Here is a 14,777-nt window from a genome sequence, read left to right as displayed (position 1 = left end):
TAAAATTTTTTATCCTTTTCACTATGGATTTATAATCAAGAATCCGTTCTGGGTATTTGTTATTGATTTTCCCTTTTTGAAACTGACAGTAAGGGTTTGCATATCACTGTTGTAGTTCATGTAATAAGTTAAAATTTGTACTAACACCAAGAAACTAAGATCAGGGCTATTAAGAATTCATTATTTTTACATATTTGTATGTTCATACTTACAATACTAGTACTATTGGTATTATTATCAGGTTCTGTCGGTATTATTATTACTGAACAATAAGGTTTATTAAGACCCATTTCTAGTACTTAACAGTGTTGCAAAGAAAATATGAAAGGATAATATTCGATTATTTTTAATTATTTTATCAATTAAGATCTGTATGTATAATGTCAGTTCGGCAGTGTTTCTTATGGATAGCTAATTGAACCATAGAACTTCGTTCTTTAAAGAAAAGAAGAAAAAAAAAATCAATCAGAAAAACGGCATTCACCAGTTATATTGAAATATTGAAGTAGAGCCGCAAAAAATGCATCTGTTTAAAAACTTTAAGTCCCTATGTCCTGTTTCGAAGAAGGATTTTTTTTTCAGCTCTACACAGGACTTCGATGTAAAACATAACAGCCACTACCAGATGCATTTGAAGATTTTACATTATTAGTCTTATGTTTCACTGAATTAATATATCTCAATATATAGCCCTTTTATCCTTTACATTTGGAGGGACTCCAGAGAGAGAACCAATGCAAGTATTCTTACTCCTTTGATACCAGCATATAAATTCACTTGAATGAAGCCACACCCTTAGAAGATTCTCTGACACGAAGCAAAAGCAGTTGAAATCCAAAACAATACCCATAGAACAAGCACAGACGGGTAAAGTTGTGACTAACAGCCGCAACTTAGAAAAAAAGAGGAAATCAACAAGAGTCAGCTATATACCTGTATGGATTTCTTATGGCCCAATGCTTCAATTTTTTCCAATGAATCATCAAACTTCATTCTTGGAAAGAGCCGATGAACCCATAGTTGCAGTTTCCCCATTATCAAGTCGAGATCTTCAAGTTCATGTCCTTTGCCTTTCAATTCAACATCCTTGAAATATTGTTCCAAGGCTACCAGTCCTTTCTGACTCATCAATCTAATTGTAAAATTTAACAGGAATAATTGTTTAATAGCATAAAATTAGGTAAAACATCTCATTTTCGTATTTTTCTTCCTGTTGTTCTTAGAGACGTTATTCTTTATTTCAAATTTCAGGGAATATTTCACCTAAACAAATGATAATTAAATCTGAATTCGTATCAACAATAAAAGACCAGAATTCCAAAACCATTATTGGCCCTTTTTTTAGGACATGTCCGACTACCTTTTAACAAGATAAACAAGAGCTAAGAGCTCATTTGACGCTTGTGACGAGGTCGGAAGAGCCAAGAGCTCATATGGCATGAGCTCTAGCAAAATTCTAAGAATCAATAGACTGATTTAAAAAGAAAATAAGAAGCTTAATGCCAGTCGGGATTTAAAATAAGAGCTCTGAGACACAAGGTCCTTCTAAATATAAAAATTCATTACGATCCGATCACCCATTCGTAAATTAAAATTACCTCATTTTTTCTCTCCTTTCAGACCCCCCCCCCCCCCAGATTGTCGAGTTGGGGAAAACAACTTTATCAAGTCAATTTGTGTAGGTCCCTGACACACCTACCAATTTTCATCGTCCTGGCACATCCAGAAGCACCAAACTCGCCAAAGCACTGAACCCCCCTAACTCCCCCAAAGAGAGCAGATCCAGTCTGGTTACGTCAATCAAGTATCTACGGCATTTGCTTATTTTACCCACCAAGTTTCATCCCGATCTCTCCACTCTAAGCGTTATCTAAGATTTCTGGTTTCCCCCTCCAACTCCCCCCAATGTCACCAGACCTGGTCGGGACTTAAAATAAAAGCTCTGAGACATGAATTCTTTGTAAATATAAAATTTCATTAAGATCTGGTCACCTGTTCTTAAGTTAAAAATACCTCAATATTTCTAATTTTTCAGAATTAACACCCCCCCTAAAATCCCCCAAAGAGAGCAGATCCGTTCCAATTATTTCAATCACGTATCTATAGCTTGTGCTTATTCTCCCCATCAAATTTCATCCCGATCTCTCAACTCTAAGCGTTTTCAAAGATTTCTGTTTCCCCCCTCCAAACCCCATGTCTCTGGATCCGATTCGAACTGAAAATGGAGCATCTGAGACATAGGATCTTTCCATATATCAAATTTCATTAAGATCCGATCACTCTATCGTAAGATAAACAAACATCAATTTTCACGTTTTCCAATATTTCCAGTTCTCCCCATTGTCTCTAACTCCCCCAATGTCACCAAATCTGGTCGTGATTTAAAATAAGAGCTCCGAAGCATAAGATTCTTTTAAATATCAAATTTCATTAAGATATGATCACCGTTCGTAAGTTACAAATGCCTCATATTTCCTGGTTTTTCTCAGTTACCCCCCCCCCTCAACTCCCACAAAGAGAGCAGATCCGGCCCGGTTGTGTCAGTCACGTATCTTAGACTAGTGCTTATTCTTCCCACCAAGTTTCATCCTGATCTCTCCACTCTAAGCGTTTTCTAAGATATCCGACTCCCCCTAATGACACTGGATCCAGTCGAAAATTCAAATAAGAGATCTAAGTTATGAGGTCCTTCTGAATATGATTTTTTATTTAAGATCCAATCACTCCTTCATAAGTTAAAAATACCACATTTTTTTATTTTTAAGAATTAACCCTCCCCCCAACTCTCCCAAAGAGATCCGATCCGCTCCAGTTATGTCAATCACGTATCTAGGACTACTGCTTAGTTTTTTAACCAAGTTTCCTCCCGATCCCTCCACTCTAAGCGTTTTACAAGATTTTAGGTTCCCCCTCGAACTCCCTACAATGTTATCGGATCTGGTCGGGATTTAAAATAGGAGCTCTGAGACACAATATCCTTCTAAATATCAAACTTCATGAAAATCTGATCGCCTGTTCGTTAGCTAGAAATACCTCGTTTTTCGAATTTTTCTGAATTAACCGTACAGCAACCCCCCCCCCCAAATGGTTGAATCGGGAAAGAAGACTATTTCTAATTGAATCTGTTCTGGTCCCTGATACGTCTACCAAATTTCATCGTCCTAGCTTATCTGGAAGTGCCTAAACTAACAAGACTGGGACCAACAGACAGACAGACCGACAGAATTTGCGATCGCTATATGTCAATTGGTTAATGCCAAGTGCCATAAAAACGCACATCATGGATTCCATAGGCTTTCAAACAGGTCAAATGTAAAAAAAGAGCATTTAATAAATTCAAAGCTGAACTTGTTTTGTTTTTTTTGTTTTTTTTTTAGCAGGTACACACAAACAACATCTGAAGATTTTCCAACAATCTACATAAATAATCGGTAATTGTATATAACTCAAAATAAATCCTGTTTATGGAGAACATATTTGTTTTTATGCATGAATACACTAAACGTGTATAGAAAGCTAACAAGCCCAGCTAGCTGAATAGGTAGGGCTTCCGACTCCCACACTCAGGGTTGCAGTCTTAAATGCAGCGCTGTGCGTTCTTTTTGTAGATTAGAGGAACACACAGAGAATACACTCTCTTTGGAGTAAAAGTTGCATTTACGAGTAAAGAAGGACAAACATTTAATTAAAAGGTGGATGTATTTGCTCTTTGTAAATGAGAATGTCTAAAGCTAAAGTTGCGGCAAGTCAACTATGCTTGTCTCACAGTTCAGGGATCAAGTTAAGACTTCTAGGAAAAGTTTCGTTGCTCAAAACAATTTTTCTCTGATCCTTACAAAAGGGTGTATGCTTTGGCTTTTTTCCACTTTACGCCTGTCGTCCAACAGCCATCGCTGCTTATTATTGCGATAGAAAATAAAAAATTAGAACTGCAGGCTTTTACCACTAGAGCTTGGACTCCATGATTTAACTACAATGATTTATCTTCAAATTACAAGATAAACAATAGCATTAATTGAAATGCTTTATATGCATAATAAGCATTGAAGTTTATTGCACTCTTAGGTACAATATGAAATATTTAGTTGTAAAAATTGAGAAAATGCAAGAAATGTCAATATTAAATGCATCAAATAATATGAAATACACCTTCTATTATGTAGGTGAACATAACAAAGGAATGCTCTCACAGAAAAAGCGGTAAATAGAAACCAACAATTTTGACTTGGAAAAGGAACTAAAAATACTAAGTATATTGGCCGTGCTATCCCATGTATGGCTTATACCAGATACTGTAAGTTTTTGTTTTGTATACTGAACTTTTACCAAGCAGTAATTTAGTGGATAAGTTTGACCTTTTTGATTTATCATCTCGAATTAATGATCTCAACGAAGCTATACGTACAATAAGTTGTTTATTTTCGAGTAAGAAAGTCTTTTTCATTTTTTTTTCCCTGAGGCTCGTTAAAGTGAGTCTCTTTTAAGTCATGTGTGCAGTCACACTTGTGTCACTTTCCGTTTTCCTCTTTTATTTCATTATTGTTTGTCTCCAAAACTTTCTTTTTTGGTATGTGCGGGTAAAAAAGAAAATAAAACAAAAAATTATGGGAGTTTCAAAGCAATTTAGTTAATAAAACAGGAGAAAAAAACAAGCAATTACCTGTTTTCATCTAATTTCGGACGAGGATTTCTTATTGTTCTCTTTTTTGGCACAACCCTTTCCGGTTCTCCTAAAAAGAAAATGAGCCTAGTTTTATTAAAGTACAAAGGAAACTAAAAATGAAATCTGATCCTTTAAATTGGTTAGGTGGAAATTTACACCAACTATATAGAGCTTAAAGAATTAGCAAAACCAAAGAACCAAATTTTTACTGAAGGAGATGTTCAATGCAGGACATGCACTTATGGCTTTAGCACTTAGCTAACACCAATTTTGAAAAAAAAGGCCGTGAATATAAAACCGGGAGAAAAGGAGAGAAATAATATATCCTGATGTAGATCTAGAAAATACAACTTTCCTGATTGCTGTAGAAAAAGACAGATAATGCTATTAATTGGCAGTAAAATGGGTAAAAGGAAAAAAAGTGACTGAATGATCAATATCATGCAAAAATATAACCCCACCATCTTGTTTCTAAATAGGAACTGAAACGAAATGTACATTCAACAGATAAAATCTAAGCTATATGCCGAAATGTTTGTTATTAAAACTTTTCAAGATTAAGCATGTAAAATTATTAGTTAATTGATTTACCTACAGGATAATTGTTTTTAGATAGCAAAAATTAGGCTGTCCAGGTTTGTTGTAATTATTCTTATTTTGACAATTGACACATCAAAGGAATCCATTGTAACTTCTGTTTTGAAAAACATTCCTGTTCTTACTTAATTTTGAGGTATTGTCACTCGCCTATATCCGTTCAATAGAAAAGGCGACTACTGCCAAACTCATTATTAAAATACTTGACTCTATGAGCCACGTAAATTGGGCGGTAAAATAGTTAGGTTCAGCTTTTTGTGTTAACATGAATTGTTTCCACTTGTTTCTTGTCATGATTCATTGTGACAATAAATTGGAGAATTTACGCAACAAGAAACATCTTAATAGTTGCATGACAATCAAAATACAAATCATGGAAAATCTCGGGTCTCAGGAATGAATAGACCTAAAATTGAGCCAGGGGGCAGAGGGATCTTCTAACCTTACCAACGCATGAATTTAAATAAGCTTACCAACAGTCAGGATTTAAAATAAGAGCTCTGGGTCACGATGTGCTTCTAAATATCTAAATTCATTAAGATCAGATCACTCACTCGTAAGTTATAAATACCTAATTTTTTCTAATTCTTCCTCTCCCTTTAGCCCCCCAATGGTCGAATTTGGGGAAACGACTTTATCAAGTCAAATGGTGCAGCTCCCTGACACACCTACCAATTTTCATCGTCCTAGCACGTCCAGAAGCACCACACTCGCCATATCACTGAACCCCTCCCCCGACTGCCCCAAAGAGAGCGAATCCAGTACGATTCTGTCAATCACGTATCAAGGACATTTGTTTATTCTATCCATCAAGCTTCATCCCGATTCCTCCACTCCGAGTGTTTTTCAAGATTTCCCCCTCCAACTCCCCCAATGTCAAAAGATCTGGTCAGGATTTGAAATAAGAGCTCTGACACATAAATTCCTTCTAAAAATCAAATTTCATTAAGATCCGATCATCTATTCGTAAGATAAAAATACCCCAATTTTCACTTTTACCAAGAATTCCGGTTTCCCCCTCCAACTCCCCCCAATGTCACAGGATCTGGTAGGAATTTAAAATTAGAACTTTAAAGCACAAGATCCTTCTAAATATCAAATTTCATTAAGATCTGGTCACCCAGAAATTATGAGGTATTTGTAAGTTACAAATACCTCAATTTTCAAAATCACCCCCCCCCCCCTCCAATTCCACCAAAGAGAGCAGATTTGGTCCGGTTATTTCAGTCACGTATCTTAGACATGTTTACATTCTTCCCATCCAGTTTCATCCTGATCTCACCGCTTTAAGTATTTTCTAAGATTTCCGGTCCCCCCAACTGCCCCCCCCCAATTACGCTTGATCCGGTTGAGATTTAAAATAAGAGATCTGAGTTACGAGGTCCTTCTAAATATGAAGTTTCATGAAGATCCGATCACTTCTTTGTAAGTTAAAAATACGTCATTTTTTCTTATTTTTCAGAATTAACCCCCCCCCAATAGAGCGATCCGTTCCAATTATTTAAATCACGTATGTAAGACTTTTGCTTATTTTTCCCACCAAGTTTCATCCCGATCCCTATAATCTAAGCGTTTTCATGATTTTAGATTCCCCCACCCCAAACTTCCCCCAATGTCACCAGATCCGGTCAGGATTTAAACAAAGAGCTTTGAGACACGATATCCTTCTAAATATCAAATTTCATTGAGATCCGATCCCCCGTTCGTAAGTTAAAAATACCTCATTTTTCTAATTTTTCAGAATTAACCCCTCCTCCAACTACCCCAAAGAGAGCGGATCCGTTCCGGTTATGTCAATCATTTTTCTAGGACTCGTGATTATTTTTCCCACCAAGTTTCATCCCAATCCCTCCACTCTAAGTGTTTTCCAAATTTAAGGTTTCCCCCTCCCAACCCCCCCCCCCCACAATGTCACAGGATCTGGTAGGAATTTAAAATTAGAAGTTTAAAGTACAATATCCTTCTAAATATCAAATTTCATTAAGATCTGGTCACCCAGAAATTATGAGGTATTTGTAAGTTACAAATACCTCAATTTTCAAAATCCCCCCCTCCAATTCCACCAAAGAGAGCAGATTCGGTCCGGTTATGTCAGTCACGTATCTTAGACAGGTTTTTATTCTTCCCATCCAGTTTCATCCTGATCTCACCGCTTTAAGTATTTTCTAAGATTTCCGGTCCCCCCAACTGCCCCCCCCCCAATTACGCTTGATCCGGTTGAGATTTAAAATAAGAGATCTGAGTTACGAGGTCCTTATAAATATGAAGTTTCATAAAGATCCGATCACTCCTTTGTAAGTTAAAAATACGTCATTTTTTCTTATTTTTTCAGAATTAACCCCCCCCCCCAATAGAGCGGATCCGTTCCAATTATGTAAATAACGTATGTAAGACGTCTGCTTATTTTTCCCACCAAGTTTCATCCCGATCCCTCCAATCTAAGCGTTTTCCATAATTTTAGTAACATCCTGATCCCTCCACTCTAAGTGTTTTCCAAGTTTTAGGTTTCCCCCTCCCAACTCCCCCCCCCAATGTCACCAGATCCAGTCGAGTTTAAAATAAGAGCTCTGAGCCACGATATCCTTCTAAATATCAAATTTCATTGAGATCCAATCACCCGTTCGTAAGTTAAAAATACCTCATATTTTCTAATTTTTCATAAATAACCCCCCCTAACTACCCCAAAGAGAGCGGATCCATTCCGTTTATGTCAATCATATATCTAGGACTTGTGTTTATTTTTCCCACCAAGTTTCATCCCAATCCCTCCACTCTAAGTGTTTTCCAAGTTTTAGGTTTCCCCCCTCCCAACTCCCCCTCCCAACTCCCCCTCCCCAAGGTCACCAGATCCGGTCGGAATTTAAAATAAGAGCTCTAAGACACGATATCCTTCTAAACATCAAATTTCATTGAGATCCAATCACCCATTCGTAAGAAAAAAATACCTCATTTTTTCTAATTTTTCAGAATACCCCCCCCCCACTACCCCAAAGAGAGCGGATCCGTTCCGATTATGTCAATCATGTATCTTGGACTTGTGCTCATTTTTCCCATCAAGTTTCATCCCGATCCCTCCACTCTAAGTGTTTTCAAGATTTTAGGTTTCCCCCCTCCAACTCCCCCCAATGTCATCAGATCCGGTTGGGATTTAAAAGAACGGCTCTGAGACAGAATATCATTCCAAATATCAAATTTCATTAAGATCCCATCTTAATACCAAGTACCATAAAAATGCCCATTTTACTATAAATTTTGTGCTTTCGGAATAGACTTCATTGGAATTATATAGTTTACTGTGGTAAAGTGACAACAGAGACGAAACCAGGAAGGATTTAACTGTTTGGTCAAGACACTACTGAGCATGATCAAATGTAAATATTCTAGTACCAGCCAACCTATTTTAGGGTTCTATTTTTTAAATAAGAAATACATATTTGAAAAAGGTATTAAATGTTCCTTGGATATTAAATGATGAAATAAATCAGAATAGAAACATGTCAGTTAAATCCTGTTTAGCCGTTATGCAGAACACAGACCTATTTGTTTAATACCTCTTAAACATTAATTCTTTGAAACGAGAAGAATTTAAATGCTCTTGTCAAACAAAATCAACAAAAGGATTAAGTTGACTAAACTTACAGGTCCAGTTAACCCCAAAAAATTGTGATGAAAAGGAAAGTAGGGATTCCTCAGCCAGAAATTCCCGATAATTGAGTTTTCCCTTTTAATTAAGGGATGTAGTGGTACTTAAATTTTTATGAAAAGAAAAGAAAAATGAATCAAAAAATATCAAGATCATTTACCATTATTATCTTCCTTGTCTTTTTTTCCTCCTTCAGACACTTCCTCTGCTTCATCAGCACTATCAAAATTGCTTTCAGCATATATTTCTACTCTTTCCTCTTCATATGTTTCTATTCTTTCTTCCATATTGTACCTAGCTGGAAAATATTTTTCTTTAATAGCAGGATTCATTTATGCTGTCCATAGCCTGATGGTTTACCACCAGTCATTGAAACTATTTTCTATTTGCTATAATATGGTTAGTAAACTAGTAATACCTAAATTGGTCAAGACACGCCCTACTATGCATTGTAAGACCTAGAGTATTGCTAATAAATTAAAGATAAAGAAACAAATGGGTAGAGGTTCCCTTGAGCTAATCTGCTAGGGCTTAATCTTATTTATTTGGAATATTCCTGTTCATACAAGCGCTAATTCCATAGAATAGCTAAAGAAGCCTCAAGCTTTACCTGAAAATCTATCCTTCTCTACATATTAGAACAAGACCCAAAACCTGAAGACTAGCCATAACAAACTGATAAATAAAACAAAAATGTCGATTTTTTTCTACTTCATAGAAACAAGCAGCTGTACTTGCGGGCAACAGGTGAGAAAAACTGAAACTAATCACTAAAATAAGCATTAAGAGTAATATCTCAGTACATTCAGATTCAGGTTTATTTATTTTTCAATCATATGTGCATAACATATTATCTGGGTGCTTAACATGCTATCTGCACATAACAAGACAAGCTTGTTCTGCACAGATAAAACAACTATATAGCACAGATATATTGATAATAACAATAATAAATATATAAATAAAATAGCTAATAACTATCCAAAAGGAAGGACTTTAGCTTATTTTTTAAATTTAAAAGACCAAATAAAAAAAATTGAAAGCATACTCATACTGGTTCCATGCAGCAGCCACACTTATTCTTAGAGAAAATATAGCCTTTTAATAGCCTTTATTTTTACCTTTTAATCCTTTAAAACCAATGAAATTGCTTATTTAAAGGAACTATGCACAATATATAACAAATCCAGATTAAATTTTGATATCTCAATTCGAGTACAATTCGTGTGGCGTTTTCTCAGCCAATGTACACCCAACTCAACTTGGCAGGTTCATATTACCAGAAAAATTAATGAGGTGTAAACCTCGTTACAAACATCACTCTAGTCTGTAACTAAGGGAAAACATATACCTAGTAATAAAAAAAGAGAAACTTACCAAATCATTAGAAGTCACAGCAATATTGCACCAATAGATAACAAAATCTTGTTTTTTACCACTTGAACAGAGGGTGTATCTATGCAGTGCTCTAACCAATTGTAGATAAAAGGACGGCCAAATATTATGTTCTACCAAAGAGAATGCAGGGACTTTTCCCATTCATCCAAAGAAAAGAAAAAAAATTCTTGTCTAGACTGCCTTGCTCTGAGAGGGCAACTCATGGCCAGGTGCAGTGCTAAATTGTAACCTATAGAGCTTATTGCATTACTATTTACAAAAAGACATAGGAAAGCATTGGCTTATTAATAATCAATAGGGAACCATAGATAGGGAGGAGGAAGTCTTGGCAAGCGGCCCCTGCAATTATACAATTTCTTTCTTGAACTTTTTTTAAGCACTACAAATACAAACAAAGTATCCTCAATTAACAATTTATTGTTTTGATATTCCATTAACCTATTTTGCAGTGAATTAATTCAGTAGTACTCATACATTCAGAATGTAGCATAAAAATTTGAATTCCCCACCTCATTGTTAAAGTAACTGCTTCACGATAAAAAAGATGCTACTTTTTTATTATGAAAAACTTATTTACATTGTGGAATTAACTGAAGGGTTGAAAGTTTCACAACCAACTAGTATTTTACCACCAATTACTAACAATAAATTTGTGTTAGTTTAAAATTCCGTTTAACCAAGCTAACAGAAAATTGATAATACTAATTGCAAGAGTGAAAACAGACCTATGACAGTGCTGAAGAATTTGGCTTTTCCAGCATTTTTTTTCTTTTTTTTTTAGAATATGAAAATCCTACATTTTGGTAAAACTTTGTACAATAAGTACCATACATAATCTTTGTGATTAAATGAAAAGATATGACTATTAACTGTGTAAACCATGATATGCTTAATTTTGTAGCTGGGTGGAATGCGGAATAATCCATAAAGATTGCAATAGCACATTATAAACACCTACTGTGAACCAAGTTCTTAGCAAGTGCCAAAAGGTTTCTTTTTCCAAAGCCTTCAAAGTTTTTTGACATATTATTTGACATATAGTGAAATAAGGTTCAATTCCAGAGCTCTTTGGCTCTGTCGTTGAAATATCAGCTATTTTTATTGCAGTGTGTACACCCCTAGTGAAATAGCCTCCTATCAGGAGATTCCTGGACAGATACAATTAGATAAGATAATATTTATTTGCAAAAGGCTATCACAAGCTCAAGGAGCTGAATTCGCTTTATATGTCACGTAAAAGTTAAACGTAAAAGTAAAGAAAACAAAATTTCAAATTAGTACATTAAGTCAACTTAACACATTCAACACGTTACATTAAGGCAAATAAACAGTGAACACGTTAAAATCAAAACAGTTTAAATGAAAAAGGCCAAATCATCAAAGATAAAGGGCAAATCAGAAAGCTTAACAATTACCGAAGGGGTTAAATTACAAAAACATTACAAGTAAACAAAAATAAAAACGGCAATAGATGAGAAGGGGATTATTTTGTGGTGATACACCATCAACAGGAAAAGAGACAAAGGAGTTGATTTTGGTAAGGATACAATCACAAATTATTAAGGTGCTCCACAATAAGGGGATAAAACTTTTACAAAACCTGTCTGTAACACCATGGATTGGATAGTAAGTTGGGATTGCTAAAGAGGCTGACCAGAGGAATCGGGGTCTAATGGGATTGTGAAATTCAGGGAGTAAGTCCTCAGTACGGGGATTGGAAATGACTGATTTAGTGAAATGCAAGCAAATTTGTTCCCTCCTTTCTTTCAAGGTGGTAATGTGTGAAACTTTAAGGAGGAATGATTATGGAATTCTTCCCTCTTCTTAAATGATCCTGAGTGTATACTTTTAGACAGACTTAATTTTGTCACCAAGCTCACTTGAAAGTTACGAATGCCAGACTGGACATGCATTTTTCAATATTGGCCTGGCAAAGGGTAAGTAAACATAGAGAATGTATCTTAGTACAATTAAATCATTTAGTACCTAACCATGGATAGAAAAAAATTTGCTTTTTTAACAATGTTGGAAACCTGCATGTCCCACTTAAGATCATTAGAAATTGTGACAGCAAGGAGTTTAACATGTTTCATTAGCATTTCGGATGGGATCAGGTCACAGAAAACAGGAGTAGATTTCAAAAAGTTGACCGTCATTATATGTGACTAAGTGGAATTTACTGTCATATTTAGATTCTTAGATTCATCTGAACATTGGGTTAGGATTTCTACAGGGTCACTTTTAATATTCCTGACATACTTCAAGGATTGACAAGTCATCCACATATTTCTATCTTTGAGAGAAATTCCTTGCCAAAATCGTTAATCATGACAAGAAATAAGATTGGTCCCAATAAGGTTCCTTGAGGTATTCCACATTAAATACGGAGGGGGTTAGAGTAAATATTTTTATATTTTACAACTTGTGATCTGTTTGAAAGGAACAATATAACAATATTTATTAATAGAGGGTGAATTTAAAAGTTATCCTGTAGCAAATGAATTAGGATATTGTGGTCAACTAAGTCAAACACTTATTAGAAATCGACTTAAACCAAGTTTAGCCAAACATTTGGTTTCTCTAGTTCACTAAGGGTGGTATGAACCAAGTGCACAAGCTAATGAGTGGTGGAGGTTTTTCTTAAATAACTAAACTGTTGGACGTCAATGTGTGGACAAATTTGAACCTTAAGCCAGTCACAAAGGAACCATTCATAAAGTTTTGAAAAAACTGGAGTGAGTGTGATAGGACGCATGTTGGTAAAGGTCAGATTGGAAGATTTCTTTGGGACAGGTGTTATAAAACCTAGTTTCCAGCAACTGAATTACCAGGAATTTACCAGATTTTATAATTTGGTTAAAAATACTGGATAAAGGTCCAGCAATTGTGTCTGAAAAAGCTTTAATCAAGTCAATTGGGATGTGTAAGGGGCAAGTACTTGATTTTTTGAGCCTTTGGATTTTATTTATAATATCAGAGGGAGAAATTAGGGGGAAAGAGGTAGAGGGAGGAATAGTTTGACCTGAGCCAGTGAAAGGGGGGAGAATGGATGCAAGATAAAAGTTCAAATCGTTGGCTATCTTATAAGGGGGCTCAGAAAGATGAAAGTTAACTTCAACAGGGTGTTTGCTCCAAATTTCTTTGATTTTCCTGTACCATTGCTTGGGCTTGTTTTAATATAGATCCTTAACTTTACTATTGTAATACTCAGAAGCTGCCTTTCTCAATTTCCTTTTCAGGAAATTTCTTAAATTGTTAGACTTTGTGACATGTCCTTGCTCGAACAAATTATTTTTTTTCCTTATAAGTTATTTAAAAGTTGCAGTAATGTAAGGTTTATCACTACAGCATGTTTGGTTTTTTTCACCGGATAATGGGCTTCATAATTTCGCCACAAGTAGTAGTTTCTGTCTGGCAGGAGACATTGGGTTTGCTGATTTGGAGGTGATCATTAATGCTCGGAAGGTTTGGAGCTGACAGAGCTAGAGGGGATGATTGGATTTCCATCATAATGTTTGCCAGGTCATGACCCAATAGACGACGTGGGGGAGTAATTTGGGGAGGCTGGGGCAGACCAGGATAAGTATCAGCAAAAGTAATTACCTCTATTAGACTATCCTTGTTTAAACTATCCCTTTTCACGGAACAATCTAGGCATAGCCAGCTTTGGTCCATTAGAAACTACTAGGTAACAAACACATGTAGGTTCAATCAAAGACTATTCTGCGCTCTAGAGTTGACATCCTTTCAAAACGTTGATTTTGGTTGGAATGTGCAAGTTGATTTGGTATGACATGGGGCATTTGCTGCAAAGCTAAAACTCTTGTTTTCTCATATTATTTAATTACCAATTATAAAACATGAAAGTTGGGTAGCCTCATTTTAATGTAAAAGGTTTGATTCCTCCTTCTCTGTAAAAACTTTTAAAAACTTCAGCTGACACAGAGGTTATCACCTAACTCTGTGAACTCAGATCATTTATGATCCTCTGGGTGAAAAATTCTTATCAATCCTGTGGCTGCATAGCATTTGTGGAACATCTTTCAGCAACCCATATTTGTCTTTAATTGGCAAGCTGTGCAAAGAGCTTGAGCTTGCTATTGCTGATATTCTTGTATGTTAGCAGCATGTCATTGTACTTGCAATGGAAAGCTTGGGATGGTAACTTAAGGGCAAAAACTTTCTTTCATGAGTTTTCATACCAAGTGCTAGAATGTATTTTATTAGCCTACCCTACTCTGTATTCTTTCAATGATATAAGCTAATGGACCTTTGGCAAACCAGATACCATTCTACCAGGCACTATATTATCAGTGCCTTTTAAACCTGAGCATTTTGGCTATTTTTCCATCAACAACATTTTGAACAGATTTTTTTCAGCATCAAATAGTTATTGAAATTAATTAGGTCTTAATATATTTGTTAGGGCTTGGGCTCCCACAACAGGGATTTTATGCAAAAATACCATGCATATTT

General features: G+C 35.6%; 1 protein-coding gene across 2 annotated transcripts in view; it reads right to left on the bottom strand.

Annotated features, from left to right (window-relative positions):
* The window catches only part of LOC136034805 (TIMELESS-interacting protein-like), a 92,611-nt gene that overhangs the window by 72,532 nt on the left and 5,302 nt on the right, over nt 1–14,777 (bottom strand). For both annotated transcript variants that reach the window (XM_065716222.1, XM_065716221.1), the window contains exons 2-4: nt 9,064–9,201; nt 4,661–4,730; nt 934–1,132 (exon numbers count right to left, since the gene is read on the bottom strand). In XM_065716222.1, the coding sequence (XP_065572294.1) occupies nt 934–1,132; nt 4,661–4,730; nt 9,064–9,190 (396 nt within the window). In that variant the 5' untranslated portion in view covers nt 9,191–9,201. The remainder of the gene's footprint in view (nt 1–933; nt 1,133–4,660; nt 4,731–9,063; nt 9,202–14,777) is intronic.

The sequence above is a fragment of the Artemia franciscana genome, chromosome 13, assembly GCF_032884065.1.
Source record: "Artemia franciscana chromosome 13, ASM3288406v1, whole genome shotgun sequence".
NCBI lineage: Eukaryota > Metazoa > Arthropoda > Branchiopoda > Anostraca > Artemiidae > Artemia > Artemia franciscana.
The sequence above is the reverse complement of the archived record's forward strand: the minus strand, read 5'-3'. Positions and strand labels throughout refer to the sequence as shown.